General features: G+C 37.8%; 2 protein-coding genes across 3 annotated transcripts; both read right to left on the bottom strand.

The window, feature by feature from the left end:
• Window positions 1–1362: 1362 nt before the first annotated feature.
• Window positions 1363–12865, bottom strand: LOC109111707 (matrix metalloproteinase-14-like). The gene is made up of 10 exons (XM_019124674.2): window positions 12332–12865; window positions 6596–6744; window positions 6060–6182; window positions 5393–5700; window positions 4798–4959; window positions 4218–4384; window positions 3995–4133; window positions 3740–3890; window positions 3542–3657; window positions 1363–2965 (listed from the first exon to the last, which is right to left on the bottom strand). The coding sequence occupies exons 1-10, from the start codon at window positions 12416–12418 to the stop codon at window positions 2502–2504; spliced, it is 1866 nt and encodes a 621-aa protein (XP_018980219.2). The 5' UTR covers window positions 12419–12865; the 3' UTR covers window positions 1363–2501.
• Window positions 12866–14441: 1576 nt separating this feature from the next.
• Window positions 14442–23359, bottom strand: LOC109059419 (sal-like protein 3). Of its 2 annotated transcripts, none has more exons than XM_042777311.1 (3): window positions 22851–23359; window positions 16106–19659; window positions 14442–15946 (listed from the first exon to the last, which is right to left on the bottom strand). In XM_042777311.1, the coding sequence occupies exons 2-3, from the start codon at window positions 19400–19402 to the stop codon at window positions 15809–15811; spliced, it is 3435 nt and encodes a 1144-aa protein (XP_042633245.1). In that variant the 5' UTR covers window positions 19403–19659; window positions 22851–23359; the 3' UTR covers window positions 14442–15808. The 2 variants fall into 2 exon arrangements, with proteins under 2 accessions (XP_042633245.1, XP_042633238.1); XM_042777304.1 differs by lacking the exon at window positions 22851–23359 and adding an exon at window positions 21468–22843.
• Between the last annotated feature and the right edge of the window lie 947 nt (window positions 23360–24306).

Below are 24306 nucleotides of genomic sequence, written 5' to 3'. Positions count from 1 at the left end.
TTGTATCATCTGTATTACATCAACAGTATGAGCACAGATAAGCTGTTTTCTTCCCTCTCTCCTGCAGTGTGCTGGTATTGAGGCAGTTTGGGTTCCAGATGTTGTTGATGGAATTCTCCTTGATCGTTGGCCTCCGAGCGTCCGCCCCCACCTCGCTTCCCCAAAGCCTCGTGACTGGACCCAGAGTGCCAAAACATTATCCATCTCCAGACGCTTATTCCAAACAGCAAGTACATTCGGCTGTCTTCATAAAAATGGATACCAACACACTGAATTGAGTATCATCTCTCTCTTACACACGTTTGTGCCTCAATCGGTATCTGGAAGTTGAATTATTTTAAAAGATGCACACACTCGCATCATAACAGAGATATGTTTCCTTGCAAACAGTGCCAAAAGGGTTTGCAGAATTATAATCATTCCTGGTTTCACTTAATCCTTGGATCTAGCCTGCTTTTTCCATCCCATTTATATGGCCCGAGTGTTTCCGAGTGCCAGCAAAAGGCAGGAAAAAGAAGTATGGACAGAAATGACAAGAAAAAAAGGCAATTCTATGCAAAAGAAATAAGCTTATGTAGGGGCATCTTAATTTATGTGTGAAAGTGCAGGGTGTTTGTCTTATTGTGTGGTTGTAAGTTGAGGAACAGAATAAGATTTGCTAATGTGAGATATGCTTCTTACAGGGGACTCTGGGAGGTGACAAGCGATTAGGAAAATGTGGCCGAAGAAGGAAAGAAGGCTTGGACTCGGATGCAGGCTAAGAGGAGCAGCTGGAGATTAGGACCGAAAGCTGCTTTTCCTTTTACTTCTCTGTTGTGCAGGAGAGCGAGTGGGCTAAACAAACATGTTAAAGGGATAGTGCACCCAAAAATAAAAATTCTGTCATTGTTTACTCAACCAAATGTGTACAAACGTGACTTTCTTTAGCAATAATGCTATAGAAGATATGTTGGTATTCGAACAGTTTCAGTGCCCTTTGACTTCCATTAAATAAAAAAAAAAAAAAAACAAGAAAATTTTTTTCTTCAAAATATCTTTTTTTGTGTTCCACAGAAGAAAGTATGTCATATGAGTTTGAAAAAAAAACATGAGGGTGAGTAAATAATGCCAGAATTTTAATTTTTGGATGAACTATCCCTGGCAGTTTTATAATGTTCGGCAGACATCAACAAAAGAAACAGCAAAGAAAACTTACCAAATATTTTATTTTTGACTTAAACAAGCACAATTTATTTCTAGATAATGATCATCATCATTTAAATATTATTATCATTATTGTTTTTTTTTTAATTCAAACTTTAGATTCCAATTTTTTTTAAAGCACCACAAGTTTTCAATAATTTCAAACACAAGCAGTGAAAATATCATTTATATATTTAAAAATTTATTTCAGTTCAAAAATACAAACCCACCCATTCACTTTTCCCCAAATTAAGGCCACTTCATTAGACATACATTATTGCCTGTCCAGCAGGACATTTTTAATGACAATTGTTAAAATCAAAAAACACATTCTTGACATGGAGAACAATAACAATAGTAATAATCATAATGATAATGACATCATCATTATCAATAATAGTAATTATTTAAAATACAGTACAATATAAAGCCATACTACTGGAGGACACAGACAGACAGCACAGCTTTGCAGGCATTGTTAGTGGGATAAGTATCAGTTATCTTTGGAATGGCACATGACTTTGGTTTCTTAACCTGAGTTACCGACTTGCCTAGTTCATGCATCCTTAAAGGATTTTAAAAATTAACAGAAATTACACTCACAAAAAGCAATTCCTGATTGTTTTAAATGAAAGTATAACTAGAAAAATGGAAATCTATTTGAATTTGTTTTTATGATTTTTCACAAAAAACTTTTTTTTTTTTTTTTTTTAGGTTTTTCATCACTGTGGACCCTGTAACATTCAATAACCATGGAAGTATGTTTTTGTTATTGAGGTTGCATGAGGCTGCTGGAAATGTGATAAGCACTGGCCGCAACCTGAGAGAAGTACAAAGTCTTCTGATTGAGACAAACGCTGTTTTTGACAGAGGGTAAGAATTCACAATTAGACATACAACAACAACAATCACAACTTTAAAATTACATTTACAAAAGGCTAAACAAACAGCGATGAGCTGGCGTCATTGGCTACACCAGAAGAGAAAGATATTGAGAGAAGAGGGGAGAGATGAAGTGAAAGTGACACAGGGGAAAAACAAGTACTGTATGCCTTTGTACAGCCTGCAGGAAGAGCTCAGCACTGGTGTGAAAGCGAAATGTTCAAAACCACTAATTACAAAATATAAAAATGCAGAGATTTGTCTGAGTGGCATCATTTCTAAAGAAAACAACAAAGGGCCCCTTTTTGACCAAAACCATTTTTTTAGACTTGCTTTTCTCATTTTGGTTTTGCTTTGCTAGTAAGTCCCCTTCTTCCATATTCTCAATTCTCTCCTCTCCTCCCCTTCCCTTTCTTCCACTATCTCCTCTTAAACATTTAAACCTTGTCCAGTAGGGAGCGTTGGCAGTAGAGCAAACGTCTCGGTGTGCCGTACCTGCGGAAGAAGAGAAGTGCTCCGAGCGTAAGGATCACGCAGACCAGCAACATGAGTGGCACCACGACAGCAGCTGCTCCTCCCCCACTGCTGGGTGTGTCTTCAACCTCGATTATGATCACCTCGGTCTCCTCCTTTTTACCCTCAGTCTTGTCTTCCTCGCGTGTGCGGTCACGTTCACGCTCCCGTTCGCGCTCCCTTTCACGTTCTCTTTCGCGCTCACGCTCACGTTCACGTTCACGTTCTCGATCACGGTCACTTCCTCCACCTCCACCACCTGTATTGGAGTCCTCGTTAGGACAGCCCATCCAATCCTTAAGTGCAGACTTGGGGTATCCAGGTTCCACTCTTAATAACTGGTTGTTAAACTTCCAGTATTTATTGGCTTTGTAGAAGTAGGTATAACCTGTAAGATTTAAGAGAGGAAAGGTCAGGACTATACAAAGTAAAATCTTTGGCCCAAAGCCTACATCCTGACTTTTTTTTTTTTTTTTTTTTATGTATGTCTTGTATTAGAGAGAGGCAGGAAAATATTGCGATAAGCGAGGGAATGGGGGTGAGGAAATGACACAGGCCAGACATAATGTGACAAATGATAAATGCTCTATAAATTACATTTATATTCGTGCATGTGTCTATATATATGTATGTGTGTGTGTGTGTCTATTGTATTAACATCATCAAGGGGGCATTTATCTGATCAAAAATATAGTAAAAACAGTAATACTGTAAAAATATATATATTGAATAGCATAGAATAACTGGAAATGTGTTGTGTATTTTTTAGCACATAGTAAGAGGTTGCGAATAGGTGTTAATGCATTCTTGTGTTAATGCATAATTCTGTGTGCATGTGCCATATGACTGAAAGTATACTAAGATCTAGAATGGACAAAGAACAACCATGTCAGAATAAGAAGGCTTATTATTATGAAAGACTGGAGGTTGATTAAAAAAACGCAGAAGGCAGTGAAAGACTTACTTTGATCTCGACTCATGAATGCAGCCTTTATGTTGTCTGGAACGCCTTGCCATTTACTCATAGGTTTGGGGTAGTCTGGATCCACTGACTGCGTGTCTTCATTGTAACGATAATATCTGATTGAAGATAAGAAATAGTTTCAGATCTAAGCTCTGTTTGTTCTCATGCCTTGTATTATGGGAAATCACAGCTACTGACTTGTTTCCTCTGAAGAAGTAGGTGTTGCCAGTAGGGGTGTACAGGAGGGCTGCATCCAGTTTGTCCTTTGGAAGACCACTGCCCATTTCTCTCAGAGTCTTCGGGTAACCTGACTCCAAGTTCGATTCAGTGAACACCCAATGCCTTTCCCCTGCAAGACAGAGTTGACAAAATATATTACTTCTGGAGCAGTAAGCAGGCCCGTCAAAACCCTCTTTTTCTCATGGAAATCATGCAATAGAAGAGGACTAGTACCTTTAAAGAAGACAAATTTCCCATCTTCTCTTTCGTAGGCAGCATTCATATTTGTAGGCAGACCTCTCCAGAAATGTCCAATTGGCATGGGGTAATTTTCCATAACCCGATTATTACGAACGCGCCAGAACCACTTATCCTAAAACACAGGGACAGGAATTGTGCATGATATCCACACTGCATGTTATCCAACTCAATGCATACACACATATTCCATCCGTACCTTAAACACAAACATTTCTCCTCTGAAAATGGAAATGGTGTCAAAATGGCCTTCGCAGATGTCAGGACCAAAGCTAGGTCCTCCTGGCCTGTATGGTGTGGGATATGGAGTGTGGTGGGGGGTCTGTGGGGTGACAGGTGGTCGCGGACGGCCTCCGGTGTTTGGTCCTGAACAGTGCAAAAATTCATTTTTGTGAATGAGTTCATTCGTGTTGCTCTATGATGAAATAAATGATTAACTGATCAAACAAATAATCGAAATATTTAGTCAAATGCTGCAGTTCAGTCATTGACTGTTAAATAGATTCTGGTTTTATTAGTTGTACTTAATGTTCAATTTAACTGTCCATTAGCTTTATTCATCTAGCAGATTCTTTTACCCAAACGAATAAGCTTTAGAAAGCAAAGCAGAATCACTTGCAAATGCTAATTTAGTTTTAAACATTTAATTATTATAGTGACAGTGATTTATAAATATATTGTAAACATATCATTTTAGTTTTAGTTAATGATAACCCTGCCTTGAACAGAACTATGGTGTGGTTTAGCAGTTCAAGTTGTGAAGATATTGATTGTTTTACCATAAAGCTGCTGAATGCCTTTACGGTCATCTTCAGGAAGCTCAAAGTTCTCAGTGTCCATCCACTGGTAGAAGGGAGCCATGATGGCCGAGGGGTCACTTGAATGTTCCATTCCCAGGGCGTGACCCAATTCATGCACAGCCACCAGGAACACATCATTACCTGAATGAAAGTAAGGGATAACAGTGTCAGTAAAATCTGGCTAAGTAGCATGCTGTATAATTGTGCAGTGCACATTAAAACCAACTATTTTGAGAAGCTAAGAATAGATAGAACAGAATGACTGCTGACAGCTATTATTCTGTTCTTTCAGAGCTTGTTTTTGGGCATTCAGTCCACAGCAGGGGAACGTCAAAGAAAAGCTTTTTGGATAGAGATGTTCCAAACATTCTCGTGGAAAGTTAAGACTGATTCAACATTTGCCTGGACTTGCCTTAATCGTTCTTACACAAGTAATCAAACCAAACAATTTGAGTTTATCTGAACTCACTTTTTCATATCTAAACAAGAACCGCCATCCATACTGACAAAAACAAGTGAGATCCTTGGGAGATCTAGAGTATTTTCTCTAACTTCTGGTGTTTGTTCTCCTCACCTAAAAGGTCACGGTTGCCGATGGTCCAAGGCTCTGCTGCATCAAAGTGTGTGTCTCCTCCTATGCCATTGCCTGGGAAGTATGCATGAGCCAAAAAGCCTCCCTCGCCATCAAACGGACTGGGGTCGCCATGGAAACCATCAGCGAAGAAGAGCATAATGTCTGCAAAGTTTTCAACCTTGTCTCTGATGTCATTGTAAGGGATCTCTCGGAATCGCAAAGGGGTAACGCTTTCCCACACTTTGAAGGCTTTTCTGATCGCCTCAAACGTCTCGTATTCCCCAACTTTTGGTGTGTAGTTCTGTATGCTGAGCAGAGATAAGAAAGGGTGAATTGGAGAGGCAATCAGAGGAAAGTAGGACATAGGAAAAAGAGAAATATATGGACAAAAGTGGGAGAGAAAGTGATTTACATTACAGACGAGTCATACAGGAATTTTGGCCTTGGCTGCAGTGAAGCAGAATCGTATAGTGGGCCAAAGATGACTTTTCCATAAGTGTGGTGCATATTTACTATCTAAACGTTTATGACAGCGATTTATTTATTATTTATTTATTAATTGGTAATGGCTTGGACGGGAGTTTTGTACCTAAAATTACTTAAATACAGTTTAACATGCACTCCTCTTTTATTGATCCAGCAGGATGAAGTTAAAATTGTCTCTTACCAGAATGTAATCTCATTTTTATCCCATTTGAGTCCCTGTATTGCGTAGCGCTTCTTTCTCAGGTTGCTTTTCAGTTCGGCTCCGAACTTGTCTGGGACGCCGCAGCGGGGCTTCTTCATTGCCCTGGCAATCACCATCCAATACATTAGATCATCCACCGCACAACAGATTTAATTTCAGTGATTTTGGACAGGATGGCCATTTATTTCTGTCCTCATATATTCTACATCTTCTGTGGGTCATTGCACACCAGTAGAGGATTGCTGACACAATGCTCTAGTTTTCCATTTTCTCCTTCCATGACTAACAACCACATAACTGATGGGCCAAAATAATTCCACAGAGATATCTATAAACTCTTGAATCTCCTAAAGTAGCCACAGGTGTTCATAAAATGCAAGACTGATTTCATGGAGAGAAAATAGTATCATCTAGACCCAATTTTTGTTATTAACTGGACATGGAAACACTAATTACACTTAATTACACTACACAGTAATACACTGCTGTTTCAATCATGTGGGCAGCTGACTTACTCTTGAGTACCAGGATCCAGGTTGCCGGTGACTTTCAGGCCGTAGAATCTCTGCATGGCAGCAATGGCAGAGGAGACGGAGTGAGGAGAGCGGGCCGTATGTGTGCGGAGATCACCAGGTGGCAAGTAACCATATTGCTGTAGCCATGCCTAGAAAGCGAGAGAAAGAGAGACAAAGATAATTATTATTGGAAAGATACCTTGTTTTGTTAATTTTCAGCTGTGATATTAAAATGTTGTTTTCTGTTTTTAAATTGAGGTGCATGAGGTCATACTGTCATGTAGATATTAGTTCTGTTCTCTGACTGCATCATTAAACTCAGTTACAAAAATGTCTCCTTTTATCTGATTTTTTTAGGTATCTGCAAAAAAAAAAAAAAAAAAAAAAAAATTTATTTTTTTTTTTTTTTATTATTTTTTATTTTTGCAGAGAATAATAAAGCTTGTTTTTTTAATAATACATTAACATTTAAAAAAAAATTTTTTAAGAAATAATTTTAACACACGATTAATTTAGCAAAAGTGACAGTAATTATTTTTAAATTGTAAAAAAAAAAAAAAAAAAAAAAACCTGGAAAAAAATGTATCATTTTTTTAAGCTGCAATATAAAGCAGCACAGCTGTTTTCAACATTAATCATAAGAAATATTTATTGAGAACCAAATCAGAATATTATAATTATTTCTGAAAGATCTATATGATGTTGAAGAGTATTGGCTGCTGAAAATTCAGCTTTACCATCACAGGAAAAAAAAATACATTTTGAAATATAGCAAGAAAGACTTGATTTGTAATAGTATTTCACAATATTATTGTTTTTACTGTATTTTTAATCAAATAAATGCAGCATTGGTGAGCATAAGAGACTCCTTTCAAAAACAAACAAGAAAAATATACTGACCCCAAACTTTTGAATGGTTGTGTATATCTTGGTTTTTTTTCTTACCCTATTGGAATTGTTTTTCACCCCACAAAATTTTGCTAGATTCATCATTGAAACAAGAAAAAACTTTGCCAACAAGGTCAGAAAATATAAAGTAAATTTAAGATATATTTTAATTCTTGTTATATGCCATTTGGCTTCTCAAGTATACTTAATCTTGTTTTAAGGATGTTTAGACAATAATTTTTACTGGAAAAGCAGGCAAAACACTGTTTGAGAATGGAACTGGCTGGAATACATTTGACAAAAGAACTTCATTTAATGTTAGTAGGAGAGTATCTCACAAACCCAAGGGATCAGGCAGGGTTCCTTTCCACAATTCATTTCACAAATCACTTATAAGCACTGTAATGGCACAACTCAAAATTCACTTAAAGAAATACTAAACAAATGTATATATCAAGTGTGTGTCTAGACTGATTTATGGCCTTGCTTTCCTTTGAGGCAACAGAAAGAAACTGCATTATATCTATCTTGAAACCAAGTCAGTGATGGCACAACTGCATTTTTGTTTGTAGCAATATAAGATGATAGATGAGATAATGAAAGGTGAAATGTTATCTGTCTGTGACTCCCTCAAGGAGACAGATGCTGTCTCCAGTTAAACCAAACTGTCAGTCAGTAATTTCTGGTTAATACCATTGAAACCTCAGAAACTGAGCCTTTATCCTGTAATCCCTCTTTCTCCACCTCCTCCACCCCCCTCTCTCTCTCTCTCTCTCTCTCACATGCTACTGCAGGAATGAAGGGCAACAATGTAGACACACACCCTGTGCGGCGTCAAGCACACCCTCATTCAGCTGTAGCTCATACAGAGAAAATGATTTGGCTGTTGTAGCTTGTGCTGTCTTTGTGAGTAAAGTGTCACCAGAAAGAGGTTCCTCAGCAAGATCAGCATGTTTTATGTTCATAATGGTGCTCTCTGGCTGAATGTGTTTTTGAGTGTGTGTTTTGGCAGCAGATGTAATTACGTCCACACAGTCAGATGCTTAAAAGCATGTATTCCAAGTTGATGTAATCCTGGATTTTTTTTTATTTAATTTTTTTAAAGAACTTCTTTTTTTTGTTGCACTTTTATTCCTCTATTTTGCTATTTTTATTCCTCTATATTTTCTTTTTGTTTGAGTATCTTTTCTCATCTATGGGATTGTGAATTTCTTAACTTCCTCAAAGTTCCTCTACATTCCTTTATATCAACAGACATTGTGAGTCTGTGACTCACTCTCAGTCCTTCACAGCACAAACAAAGGTTCAGTGTGTTATATCCATATGAGGGAAAGAAGGCTGCTAATGGAATATGGATTGGTGGGGAATGGCTGAGATTGTGATGAACGTCACCTAAGCAATCCAGTGACTGAAATTGGATAAAATTGAAATCACATTCTGGTAAGAGACACCATAACTCCATTCTGCTGGATTAATAACATGTAGTGAACTGAAACAGCACAAACATCATGAGTCATGTCTTTGCTGTTCTGCAACACCACTTGCATCTCTCAAAAACAAGTTTAAAATTGGAACTCAAACACCACCCCCGGCAGAGTCTACCTGTTTTTGCCAGTACTTTCTGTCTTCCTCATAGAGAAAGTCTTTTCCACAAAAAAATGTGTCCTTAAATTTCCACATAAAAGTTAACTCATTATTCCCCAAAGTTATAAATACAATTTGGTCACGTATGATTCATATGAAATACTGGCTGTGCCATCCATCACTTCTGTGGTCTGCTAAAGTGGCGGTGCCAAGTCACTACACAAGATGACCAGTCTATGATTATGTCATTACACTAAGAGTCAAGACCAAATACTAGGGAATACTGAATAAAAGTGTTTGTAACTTTTATTATTTGAAATAATTAAGGTGATCTCATAGCCACCCAAAGCTATTTCAATGACCAATTTCTAAGTTTTAATATAAAGAAAAAAATTAACACCTCTGGTTGGTTGTGGATAGGTGTATAGATCACAAAATGAAGTTTTGCAAGGAACGACAGTGTGCAAGACTTTTTCCTATCTTTTTTGATACATAAAGGAGCAGCAGACACCATTTTGTGTCTGAGCGCATATGCACATTAAAATCAGAGAGACTTGAAAGAAAGACATGCAATTTTAAGGGAAAATGAGTCACAACTTCCATTTACTCTGGGCCAATGGAATAACACAGAATCTGGGTGAGCGTGTGGTGAAGCCAAATCATAAAAATGCAGTTCAACTGCTCAGGTTACACTAATGAACCTCAACAGCTGGCTATCAACACTGTAACATCAACACAAGCGCCATAGGAGTTTACACAAGCACAAGTTTACCTATCACAAAAACAAAATTTACTCTGCAAATTCATGTACTGAAGTCCCTAAATTCCTTGTTTTTCATTTAAATTTGGAATAAATTCTACTCTATTGATCAGTGGTTCTTTAAGGAAGAATGTATTCCAATTTTATTATTTAATTTCAATTCTTTTATTTATTTTTAATGAATACTGGTGGTTGGATGCTCTGTGGAAAAAGTCTGAAGTTACTAGTTATACTCATCTTTCCATGTATTTTATAGATCAGTGGGTCAGATTTTTACACTTGAGGCATTTGGCTGTTTGATGAAAAATAATATTTTCAAATGGAAAGTGCACAATGAGAAAATTACTATAAAAAAAAAAAAAAAATTCAAATGGAAAGTACACAATGAGAACATTACTATTAAAAAGTTGTTTTGCCTTGAGTGACACAGGAACTGGACAATTTGTAGTCCAATTCAGCCTTTTATTTTTCTGTTATTCTCATGCTTCTGAAAATGACATCACTTTTCATCCTACAATAGCTTCTATTCTTTAGGCAGACTTGCATCATTCACACCCCACCACATTTCCTGTCTGAAAAGATCAACTCTTTTTCTTTGTGTCTCTTTTCTGTAACATACCTCCCCCTTCCACATCCCACTTCCTTCCTTACACTTTTACTCTACATCACTAACTGCTGGCATCTTCTCACATCTGTCCTAAAGCCATGTGGTCAATGCCATACGGAAAAGCACATCCCAATAAAGCATTATGATGTGTATAAAAATAGCATGTCATGATTGGTTTCACAACAAAGGGAAGTGGATAATGACACTAATATTGTTCAAAACCACAGGTGTGCATGAGTCTATAACATAAGGATATCCTTAAGGAATTAGGAGAACTTCCTGCAGGATTGTGATGACTTCCTGTTAGACAAAGTAGAGAAAGAGAGGAAGAAAAGATCCAATATGGAGTTTTCCGCTCTGTCTGAACCCCTCCTCTCTTTTTTGACCATAACTAAGGACAGATGTCATCCATTACATCCCGCAGCTTATAGGAGCAGAAAAACCTTTTTCAACCCAAACTCATCCTCAGCATATCCATCCACCCTCTGACCACAACATTACAGTCATGACTTTTCTTCCTGTTTTCTTGTGGTAATTGGTCGTTCTTTTTGCATCCTCAGCATCTTCTAATACCTGCGGTCTCTCACTTGACCTTAATTTAGAATCCTCCACTCCTCTCCTGTTTTCTAAGTTTTTACTTTGATCACTGAGCAGAAATATCAGAGATTGTTAAAGCTAAACATCTGTGACTGAATACTTTCTGTCAGCTGGTAAAGACTTTCCCATATAAAGATTAGATTTCAGAATCTCACAATGGTAATAACATCTATAATACAATCCTTTCTGGATTTCACTCAACTTTTTAAAGTTATTTCGGAAATTAGTGTGATATAATTAGATATGTACATTCTAAATGCATAGTTGAAAAAATATCTTGAAAACATGGCACAGTATATTTTTAATAAAAATGAAAATGAATCCTATTTTAGGACCATTAAATTGTTTTGTGTCATATTATTTTCACAACATTTAAGCACATTCCCTCCTGATATTTCTGGGTGTTTCTATTTCATTTAATTTAATTTTATTGGTAATTCCTATTATTTAAAAAAAAATGATTCTCATAAGATTCTAAAATTACTGTTATATAGTTATGAATATTGTTTAAATTAGCATAAATTAAAGATGAGGGGTTAAATAAGACCCAGATATGTAAAAATCCATAATGAGAATGAGATTTTCTGTGCTTCTAAAACAAAAATTGTAAATGAAATGTGTTTAATGTTAATGCTAAACGGCTTAATCCTCTTTATGCCAAATATAATTTCTTTTTTGATTTTCCACATGTTCTTGACAGGTATTGTGAGATTCACGCTACCAAGACTTTAAATTAAGGACCCCAATAAATATCAGTCTCCCTAAATCTGTACAGCATGAGTCTCATAGTCTGTTTTTATCAGTCAAACATTTACCTACTTCAGTGAAGGTCACACCTGTTTTGGCATGCATGTACCAAAGAAGATTGTATAGCATAAGTAGACTATTGTCAGAAAAAATATCCATATAAGAATTATGTTATATATATATATATATATATATATATATATATATATATATATATATATATAGATATATATATATATGTATGTATATATATATATATATATATATATATATATATATATATATATATTTATATATATATATATATTTCAGCACATAGCTAATTGTTATACAATTGCAATGCGATGTGATACGGAAGGTTTTTTTATTTTATTTTTATTATCTATATTTCTTGAATATCGTTTTTCTTACATGCATCGGTGCATGCCCAGACCTTCACACAAGAAAATCTTCACAACATAAAACATCTGCCACAGCACAATGGATCTGGATGTGTTGTCAGTAATAAATATCTGTAGCCTATTAGCTCTCGAGGAAAATGCGCTATACTCACCTCAGGTTTCATGTCTTGTTTTGAGGACGATCTGTGCGAGCACACAAATATTAGGAGCAACAGCTCAGTTAACGGGCTCCAATTCATTCTTCTGTCGCCTTGAGTCCTTTTTGAAAATACGTTTATTAATCTTAATTAAGTTTGGCTGCTTTTGCAACTGTCAAAACATAACCACGCTTTAAAAAACTAGCGCATACCACTTTTGTGGTACAAAATCAACGAGAACTTTGACTTCTCCAGGAGAAAGGGAGAATGCTGAAGTTTATCGAAATGTAAACAATTACTTCTATAGATTTCTATTGCATCGCAGTGACTGATAGCCTACTCTATAGTCATAAAATCATGCTGTTTTATGTACTAAGCGCTTAAAAAGTTGCATCGACAGAACGCAGTATGAAGATAAACATTCCTTGCGAAATTTCTCTTTGTCTAATTTCTATTTCATTACGCTAGTTGGTTCAAATCTTCGGATTCATATGCACAGCAGCCCCTTTCTCCGGGCTTGTAGACGTGGTCTCTCGATCCGTATTGCCAGAAAAACTAATCCTGAAAAGCCCTCCCTCCTCAACATAGGCCCATCCCGTTCTTTTCAACTGCTCGAATTTAATGGCCTTGCTGAAAACTTATTAATTTGTCTGAGTTATTTCTTCTATCTAGGTTGGCTTTTTTTTCTCTTGCCATTTTAATTCATGGTTTTGCTTGACATTCGTTTTGTGTTTATCATCTGATTATTTTAATGACTGGTCAAAACATTGTTAAAGCAAACAAGCATGACAAAATGATATATGATATGATAATGCCAGGACATTAATGTGATTTAACTTTTTATGTTATTGTTTATGTTATTGTGACAGCCTTAGAATTAAATATGGGTATAAGGAGGTCATTGGAAAGTCCCCCACCATGATAATATATATATGTGTGTGTGTGTGTGTGTGTGTGTGTGTGTGTGTGTTTGTGTGTGTGTGTGTGTGTTCCCTTTAACTCTATTTATTTATTTATAATTTATTTATTTATTATATTTTTAGGTTGGGACCATTTTAAAGAGTTTACATTTTAAAACGTTTACAATTGTGTTTTTTATCCAGGCTCCCATAGTCCATTATTTTATGATTTAACAGTCGCAACTGATGTACAGTATACTTTTTTTGGTAAAAAAAATCCCCACCACTTTTTATGTCTTCAGTCAATAAGAGATGATGTTCAACACCGCCACCTATTGGTGAGATTCTATCATTGCAATGTTTCGTATATAAGAGAAAAATATATTCATATCAAGAGTCTAATAAAGAGCTTTCCTTTTATTTTTGGTAGAGATGGAGGTGAAAATCTACTTCGGTCGAAAGGTTCAATGATGTTAAGGTATGTCTGAATGCAACATGAGGTCCATTTGAAAATCCTGGTGTTTGAAACTGTTTGTATGTGCAATTATCTGTCTATGGATGTGCTGAACATCTGTGACTTTCTCTGAAAGTAAGACATTCAGTATGTAACAACGTGAAAGATGATTTATTAGGCCATATAATTTTTTTCCGTTGCTCAGATCCAACGATTTTGTGACGTGGTGCGTTGGCCTTGAATACAAGCTCCAAATGTCACCCCTGGCAAAAAAGTCCAGCTTTGTGAAGTTTACCAATAGTCTACCCTGTTAGTGAGCTTACACACATGACCTTCTTAGGTGCAGCATTTTGTAATTGTAATTCTGTAAACTATTTTCATACAGTTTTAGTACCCCTACATACACAATTTGAACATCACACCAACATACACATAGGTTACCCCTACACACAAACACAGACTACACTCTGCTTCCTTCTGTCTTCCTTATGTGCCTCTGCTTGGTTGTCATGGTGCAAGAGATTAGAGGCCAGTTTTCAGACAGATTGTCAACACTTCCTCCAGTTTCTCCCTCACTGCGCTTGATGTGGCACACAGAAGCAGTGCAGAGGAGTTTGATTGTGTTAGGGAGTGAACGGATTAGGGATGCCTGTATGTGAAGAAAACTGTTTCTCTCAGACCACCAAGGAAGAATAACATCACTGTAGATGAGATTTATACTCTAAACAAAACAACAACAAAAAGTGAGCATGATTAAAAGTACTCCATATTCTAGTTTTTGTCATGAATACACTGGTTTTTATTTCCTTCTTTATCTTTTAGCTGTACCATGAAACTACATATCACAGTCAGACTCATACACCCAATTCATTTCTATAGAAGATACATGTAAAAGTATCCAGACAAAGAACAAACATCACCGAAGAAATAAACATTTTCACCAAGAATTATAGAAAGGGTTACCTTTTAAGCTAGATAATGGTTCATCTTAGAATCAGTCAATTTATTTCTACCTTTTTCAATAGCTACACTGACAATATTAAAGTAACAAGAGCTTACACTGACATACAGGCTTGTTAAACAATCTTACCCGACTCTTTAGTCTAGTTGATGTTAAGAGTGTCTAATACTGTACAGCTGGACAGGACAAACATGGACACAATGGACATAGTTTGACAGGTCATATTTACAGTTTGTTGTTTTGGTGCTTCCCAACTGATAAACTCTAAAAGTCTGAAGATTTAGTACAAGTCAAGAGTATTTCATGTGAATTTACATTATGTCAATTTTATGAAGTGTTTAAAATATCAGCTTGTTAAAAGCACTTGTTCACAGTTGGTTTGCCCTAGGAAAACAGTTTAAAATTTACTTCCTCTTGGCTCCAGCTGCACTGTCTGTACTAAGAGTTTTGAGTAGGGCATTTTTTTTAACATTTGAGCTTATTATGAAATCTGATAAGAGCTTGCATTTTTGACCAAAGGTTGATAACAAAGATTTGTGCATGGCTGCCCTGGAACAAGGTATCGACAAGGTGCATTTTCTAATTCTTCATTTGAAATACACTCCCTCCAAATTTTACCATCCTTTATAGATTTTGATAAAAAAAAATGCATATTTTTCAAATGTTGTTATTTAAGAATAGAGAAATAGTATACCAATACAATAACTCTTAGTGAGAAAGTGATCAATTATGTCATCATTGGCTAAATAAATTTTGGTCTGTTCCTCACCCAAAGCTATTGTTCAAATCCTTAGCTACCTTAAGATAGAAAGCAAACAAATCCATCTTACCTTACACAGACAAAATAATTAACATTCATCTAAAAGAACATCACATAATATTCAAAGAAGTTCTATAAGATATATTTAGACATTGTTACATCGAGATCTGGGTTAAAGATCAGGGACATTTTCAAAACCAAGAAATAACCCTCTATATGTTTACTGTGTGCACATGAGTGGGGTTGTGTTTTTTTTTTTTCAGTCAAGAGTCTTAGTCCAAAATATCCTTCAGGTTCCTTCCCATTTGTCAGCTATTAAATTAATCTTAACACTTTGTTTGTGATTTTTTTTTTACTGGGTCTAGTGGAGAGCTCTCTGATGCTTGCTGATGCTTTCAGAAGGCTTGGTTCAAGAAACTCACTGATGTCCCGGTGGCAGGAAGGTTGCAAGGTGGTGAGTTTGTGACCGCTCATGATGCAACACTCTCTCTGGGCCCTTAGTCTTTGCAGGAGCTCGGGGTGCCTTGGCAACTCCTCCATGGTGCTTCATGTGTCCCTAGAAGTTATAGTAAGAGATGTTATTTAATTGTCACAAAACTTTTAAATTGTACCAAGACAAGGATGAAAATCTCTTGAGTAACTAACATTGTATGAACTGTAATTCACCCTGAATGACAATAATTGTTTAGCTTAATGAATTCAAAATGCCAATCACCTTAAGTCCACTGCGACTTGCATATTCTTTTCCACATTCAGAACAGTGGTATATTTTTTTTTCTGGCATTGGAGGTGGAAGACTGGGAGTCAGTGATATGCATACAGTTGATTCTGTTCTGTCCATTTCAGTTCCTGTTATATCTTTATGGTCCACTTTATCCTTTGCAGTTGAACTACAGTGAGCTTCCGTTATGGTCTTCTGCACACGTGTGTCACAATCCTCAGTCTCATCCTCATTTGTCTTATATACAGTGTCTGAAACCGTATCTGCATTAATACTCAAATCTGGAGTTGTTCTTTGTCCATTCTTTGGTGTTTTATGTATTTTATCTTCTGTCTTTTCTTCCTTAGGGAACTCTTGGGGAATTAATTTGGATGTTTGGAGAAGGCTTTGGTCAGGCTCCTCTAGGTGTACTGTGTGAGAAGACACACTCTCAGATCTCAGCGCAAGGAAAGAAGGTGATGTTGATCCTGGATGTGGTGGAGGAACTCTGGATGCATTATGAGCTTGTATACTAAGAAGATCCTCCAGATTTGATCTGGATCCAGAGCTAGGAATAGGTGAGACACATATATTTTCACTATGTTCACAGTCATCTCTTAGTGGACTTGCTTTCTTCAGAGCAGAGGAGCATGAAATCTTTTTATCTTCCAAGAAGGCAGTGTTGCTAGAAATTTCAAAAGATAGTTCATCAGTGGTAGAAGGACCAGTTGTTGCTGATGCTGACTGGGTGGCAGGAAGGACAAGGGAGGCTGCAGATTCCACTGGAGAAGGTAAACTGATTGAGAGCTCAGGGGGATCAGCTCTGAATATTGGAGGTGAATGAGGGGTTGGATTCAGGGATGGGTCAGGGGTTAGGTCTAAAGGTTGTACAAAACCTGAGCTCAGTGAAGCAGGTAGGCTGGAGGTTATGGGACATGCTGTAGGAGCAGTACTGACAGCAAGGGATTCGGTATGTCTAGAATCCGAAACTGTCTGTAGATCAACATCTAACTGAACATCTGTAGCACTAGGGCTGATTTCTGAAGCAGAGTGCTCAATAGACTCAGAATGGGACAAAATATCACATTCTGTTGAGGTTATTGGCATGTGCTCTGGTGGTAGCTGTCCTCCTAAGTGCATGCGGATATGATGTTGTAGTACAAGGGCATTGGTAAACTTCCGCTGGCATAAGGGGCAAGAATTCTGAGCACGACTGTTTGGAGGGCGGGCACGGTGGGTGGCAAGATGTGCTCGTAGACTTCCTTTAGTTGAGAAGGAACGACCACATAGCTTGCAGGGGAAGGGTCGCTCACCTAAATGAGTAGCCTGGTGCAAACGTAATGCTCTTGGGCAGCTTAGCACCCGCAGACACACACTACACTGATTAGGAGCAAGTGTCCCAGCAGAATTCATAAGTCCCAGGTAGGGTGACTCCTTGTTGAAGAGGGATGATGGTATTTGGATTGTAGATGATGGAAGTGAGGTGACCACATTAGTACTGAATGTGCTTGTGCTCATTAAACCACTGCTGCTATAGCTTAATTCTCCTGCTACACTATGGCCACTGGTAGAAGTCTCCTCAATGGATGAAACCCAATTTGACTGACCTTGTGGTTCTTTCTCTAACTTCTCCACCAGCCTCTGCAGCTTCGATGTGTCCGAGGTTGGGGTCGAGATGGATGGGGTAGTGGATGATGCTGTGAACGGGAACGTGATGTGTTGTTGTGGGGATGTCAGGAATGATCCAGCTGGAGTTGTTGGTCTGAGAAACCCATGGCCTGGATGATGCTGAGCGGAAGATGCTGGGAAGAAGATTTTGGGTAAATTGGCAAGGTGTGAGTAAGCAGAATGGGGGAGCAGAGTAGGTATTGGTGGGGTGTTCTCATCAAAGCGTTTCACTCCTTTATAGACCCCAGCAATGGAGGAGGTGGATGAGGCAGGAGCTGAAAGAAGGGTGGAGGCCAGAGTTGATGGTGATGAGGATGTGATTGAGGAGGTAGTGGATGTAGAGGCTGCAGCAGCGGCAGCTGCAGCAGCACGATTGAGCTGAATGAGAGAGTGTGCAGTGGTCAGCAGGGCCAAATCAATACTAGGAGGAAGAGATGAGGTTGTGGCACGTGTTGAGGCAGTAGTTCCCTCAGGACTGTCACCACACAGATCATCCTCTTGCTGTTTTTGATGCCTCGGAGTAGCATTTGTATTGGTGGAGGTCTGTGTTTGTGCTGGCCCTCCCATTGATCCTCCAGTTACAGATGCAAAAAGCGAACAGGGAAACAATGAAAAAGAGAGTTCAGGGTTTTGCTCACGATGCCGCAAGAAGTGGACTTTCAGGTTCCCTCGTGTGGTGAATCGACTGAAACATACAGGACACTGGTAAGGACGCTCCCCTGTGTGTGAACGCAAGTGTATTTGGAGGGATGAATCACTGCTGAAGAGTTTCCGACAAAATCTGCATGCATGCTGCATACGACCCGACGATAAGACAGTTGTACCTCCTTGAGCAGAGAGTTTTGGATCCTGTGAGGTGGCTGAAGGGACAGCAGCTGCTGGTATTGATTGGTTTGGGAAGGTCACACCACTGTGTCCACTAGCTCCAATGGTGGATGATTTTTGGGATGAAGGGCCAAGAGAAAGTGTGAGTGGATAGTTTGAGGCAGCAGGTGTAGACATTGATGAAGAGGTGGAAGCACTTGTATGACTGGTGAAGCTTGCTGGAGTAACTACCCCACTGTCATACTGTGCTTTATGGGGGCGTAAGACATTCAAGAGAGGGTGTATATGTTTGGAGGACTTAGAGGTGGTCTGAGGGGGTAGCAGTGATGAGAAACAGGCCAAAAGAGGAGCCACAGAGGTAGGGGGAGGTGATGACTTTGGTCGGGAGGTTCTGGGGTTGTTATCAGAGCCTTTTAAACAGAGCTGTGGCAGAGATGGCAGTATAAATGGTTTTGAATCCACTTCACAAGATTCTCCTCCCAATCTCAGTACTTGCCTACAGATTTCTTCAGTCATCTGCATCTGATGAATTTGCCTCTGCTGCAGCACACGTAGCTCCTCCAAGATGAAAGCAATACTGACGGGTGCACATGCTGGGGCTGAAGGGACCGTGCTTGGGCTAGAAGAGGGTGTAACTGGACTTGGGGGACCCTGAGGTACAGAACTGGGGCTTCGAGGATGTGGAGGCACATAGAGAGAAGCAGCAGCAGAGGAGGATGAAGAGGAGGTTGTGGTTGCTGACACACCTAACTTTGGAGAAGCCATGGGTAAATGAGTGTGGTTGTGGGTACAGAGGACAGATGGTGCAATGGTAGTCATACACTGATTAGGAGAATGGGATGGGATATCAGAAATTTGGAAAAGGTGAGACTCTGTGAGGTTTGAAGGAAATTGTATCTGGCTGGGGATGTGATAGACACGATGGCTGGTTCTAGTCAGAGAAGGTTTTGTGAGCCTCTCCACTGCTGGGCTTGGGTTTAAGGAAGATTGGCCGCCTTGAGTTGTTGAGTATGAGAAAGAGCAGGAAGAGTTATTTGCAAGAGTAGAGGTGAGGGTCTTCACTGCCAACTGCTCCTCTAAGAAATGAGAGAGAAACTATTTATGCAACAATTTATTCCATACAAATAATTAAATATTATTGTACTTCTGATACTGCTAGTCTAATGTTTATAATACAAGTCAAATAAGGTGCAAGAATAAAAAACGTTACCTATTCAGGAAATTCTTTGATATTAAACAGATATTGTTGCATAGGTACACATCCGCTATTTTAATGCCGATTAGACCCATAAAGGTAGCCACTACAATACATATATGAGAATAGTTGTCAGTAGAATGTACTGTTAAAAGTCATTCTAAATTTATCAATTAATAAAATTAATGTATTACATTGAGTAATTTAAATTAGTTGTAATTGTATAGATTATATTACACAATTAGTTTATTGTTTGCTGTCGGCCACATTATTGTTGTCACTGGACTTGCGAAGCTGATAAACCCAAAGGCCTTTAGCCTTATGAACTTCCAAACCAAATTTTAACCTTTAGTACTTTTATTTTTTTATATTTATTATTGCTTTCCAATTGTTTTTACTCACTGCTTACAAAAGTCTCACCAAGGAAACATAGCATATGAAGAGGTTACCTCTGGCTGACCTTGTTAGAAACACTGTATTTCTATTAAAGGCCAACCAAAGTGTAGTATTGCTCTACTAGCCAAGGCTCCCATCAACGGCACCGACTGTGCCACTTGAAGTCCCATTATCTTAAACCTCCAGCAACATCTTTTTAATATTAATATATGTTTCTATTATCATATCTCATAAAGTATGAAGAACATAATGTGTACTGTTCATTTTCACCTCGTATTTAGCCAGCCTTGTACATTGCTGTTTCCTCCTCTTTTTCTCTCTCTCTATCCCCTCACTCCCTCTGATCTGAAATCCCATCCTTCAAGCAGCTTACAATGCTTTTAGCACCACTAACAGCCAACTTTGTTTCCACAGCAACAATGAACACGGACAATGAACCTCGCCACAACATTCCCAAACCTCTTCCCCGACCCACCTACAAGTCTGAGAAAGTGAATATATGCTATTAAATCTCATATATTTGAACAAATCTTCCGTTCTTGCTCAGCGAAGCCTGAAAGGTCAGTGAGACTTAGTGCTGTTGTCACCTGCTGAAAACAGCTAGATTACTTAAAAAAAGTGACCTTCAGCATCAGAGCCATATCCAGAAACTAATGTGATTTACAGAAGACATAATAGCATGAATACAAATATACACACTCAAATACTAGGGAGAGATGCATAAAGTGTTGCCTGTACTTCAAGAACTCTAGAATTTAAGTCACAGATCAACACATTCTTATGCACGTACTTCCTGGCAGTTAATGCCTGACTGCACGACCACAAAGCCTTACGGAGACAATGAAGTCTCATGCCATTCCCGTTATGGCACTCAAGTGTCTCCTTCTTTTTCAAAGATGTCCACCTTTTTCCACGACAATTTCTAATCCCTTTTTCAAAATCCAGTTCAGCATATTACACAGCTCTGTTCCTTTTATGTTCGCTTCGCTATTTGTTCTTCTTCTTTTAATCAGCCTCAATAGCCATACATTTAATATCGTGGGCGGTCTAAATTCCAAGCTTGGGTCTGAAGATGAAAAGTACTAATTGGACATTCGACGGAAGCTGTTGGGATGTAACTATGTCCAAATGTTACAGAAATTCCCTTTATTTTTACCTTGTTTCCTTTTCCTTTTCTTAAAATGAGATCAAATATTTTAAACATTTGAATCTGTTAATGTCACAGCAAATGATCTCAAATCTCACTGACAGAAACAATGGAGCTCTCTTACTAAACAGTAAAACATTTCTCACCATGTTGAAGTAGCCACGAAGTGTTGAGGATGGGGCCGAAAAAGTGCTGAGGTCTTTTCTGTTTCCGGCGTGACATGATGCAGGGGAAAGTCAATGGCTAATTGGCCCATGGGTTGAAACAGATTGAAAATCTTTCTCTTTGAGCTAAATTACAGTAAATCTCACTGCATCAGTTCTGAGAAACAAATAAAAATCCATGTTTCATTTATATCGAGAGCTACAAGGCCAAATGCTAAGGGCATACATGAGAAAGCAATGTCTCAAAAGTGTCTATTCAGTGTCTAACTAAAACTCTCCACCTCCTTTTCCCAGTTTCTCTCTCAAACACAGTCTCGGCTTGTTCTCTCTGCATTTGCATTCAAATAACGCACAACACCACCTACTCATGCATATACCCCTCCTTTCTCTTTCACCCCCAAGTTTTAAGGCGTTCCCCTGAACCCCTGAAGTCTCAGTACTAAGTTTTTAATAATTGGAAACCAGGTAAGAGCATGAAGGGCTGAGATAAATTATAAAGTGCAATTAGGTAAACACTGATAGACATTGTTTTATTATTATTTTATATATTTTTAATATATTTATTATAGCTTACTGCAAAGAATCTGTCAGGGGACCACATGTATTCATAGTTATATTGTATTATATTTGTTTAATAATGTCATATTCTCCTAAATATGACTTTAAACTTAAGATCCTTAAAGTCATTCATTCAACAGGCCTGCATTAACTTTCATTAGAACTTAAATAAGGCTTGAGAATATATGATGGCAGTGGCATCACAACATTAATAAAATTTAGGCCTGATAGAATTCGAAACAATCTACATTTTGACTGTCTGTGATGTGTCCTGTTTTCAGGGGAGATTTCAGTTGCTTAATCTGAAAAATAATGGTATTTATTTTAACAAACCATAATACATCCTCGTCCTTAACAGAACTATAGCCTATATTTCATGTACATGTGTTTTTCTTTTATTTTTATTTATTTATTTTTTTGTAATCATTTGGCTTTCACAGCATTTGGTTATGCACACAATCCTTTGACATGATACATAATTATACCATTTGTATCATAACGTCAGATGAACAGGGAACAAGACAGTTTTTATTAAAATGATATTCATGCCAAAATACAATAAAGTGTTTAGCTAGCAGTTCAATGTACGCAATAAAACACCTCGTACATTTCTTGTACAAATGTCATAATTACGTCAGCCAAATGCACGCGGGAACTACAGCTCTACTGTACGCGCGACCTGTTGCGTCCTCCGGCGCGCGCTCTATGATCATAACCAATTATGATTCATATTCTTATGACTATATGAAATACTTTGACGTAACTGACATTTTAAGTGTACGGCTTGTAAATCTTATAAACACTTACCAGCAGACGATAATCTTTCACGGCTATTTTCAAAATTAGGATAGATTACGTCGTACAGCGTCTGGGTCGTAATATCATCGGTGCTGTTCCGGCATTTTGCCACCGTGATGCGCAGTCGGCTCTGACAGCAGGCAGTTCGACATCTAAATTATTTATTTGCTGTACTGTCTTTAGTACACACTATATTCTGTTGTAGTCGTGACTGGTCACTTCTTTCTCATTGTTCAGTGTTTGGTTTGACTGCACATTGCGATTTCGTGATATTTCGGTTCTTGTCATTCCCCTAGTCCTTCCCTCCCTCGCGGCTCTGCTTCCTTTGTATTTGGTAAAAATGGCCCTCTCCCCGGCCTGAGCCTTTGTTGAGCACACTAGCGCTGCAGTATCGACGGATGTCTGTCTGTGAGTCTGTCGGTCCAATCCGGACACTGTCTCTGCAGAGTAATTAACGAGCCGTTACGAGTCACGTTTGTTTTAACATCCTAAATAGAGTGGCTTTTGCGTTTGCTTTCGTTTTGTGAGATAAGGTTCGTTTTCTTTTTAGATGACGTAGCCAATTTACTATTTACAACTGATTCGGTTATTTTTATGTTGTTTTGCAGTAATATTTTACGTGGTGAAGAGTCTGTGGCAACATGACATAGGAAATAAAGACATAATTTAATACAATGTATTATATTTTCATTAAAAATAGTATAGGTATATTTGTTGTGCAATTGGACTGGTGGTATAAACATTCAGTAAATTTATTTTAAATTTAATTCAATTTAAATCCAAATACACAATTCACCATTCTGCTTTAATTTCATAGTTTAGGCTATGGCCTATGCATGTATGGAAAATGTTTGTAACTAACAAAACTATATATTATATTGCAATGCTTAAAAAAATACCACTTTTCTCTGTCAAAGCCTATAGATAACGGGGTGGAAATAACACACATCCAAGTCCAATGTCCATGCATGGTAATGGTACTGAATGGAAAATGTCAGCTACTTTAACTCTTTTGGGTTAATGTACTGCACTGTTAATGTTCCCTTTGTTTTTCCATGTGCTGGCCATTAGTGTCTTTGACTCTTGCCTTTGTTCCACTCCAATTTGCTCGATCTCTGACAACTCTGTCATGGTCCCATAGTCTGATATATGATCAAAATCACTCATCCACTTGTCAATGTAGGCTTCATCCACTATAAAGACAATTGATACAGTTAGCTTATGACGTTTTAAAGAAATATGTTATTTCTTAAATGTTATTTTAAAAAAAAAAATATCTAGTGCCATAAAAAAATATTTTTTCAGCTGGGATATTTTGCTAATTATTTAAGAAATGTACAATATTACAACATGCAATGGTCAAATCAGGGATAAGATGGTTAAAAAATGGAGTCTGCAGAGAGCATGTTATACTTACAGTAAGGACGATCCTCCAAGAAGCATCTACACTCAGCTTGTTCTTTCA

The sequence above is a fragment of the Cyprinus carpio genome, chromosome A2 (assembly GCF_018340385.1).
Source record: "Cyprinus carpio isolate SPL01 chromosome A2, ASM1834038v1, whole genome shotgun sequence".
Lineage (NCBI taxonomy): Eukaryota > Metazoa > Chordata > Actinopteri > Cypriniformes > Cyprinidae > Cyprinus > Cyprinus carpio.
Note: the sequence above shows the minus strand (reverse complement) of the source record. Positions and strands in the feature narration are given on the sequence as shown.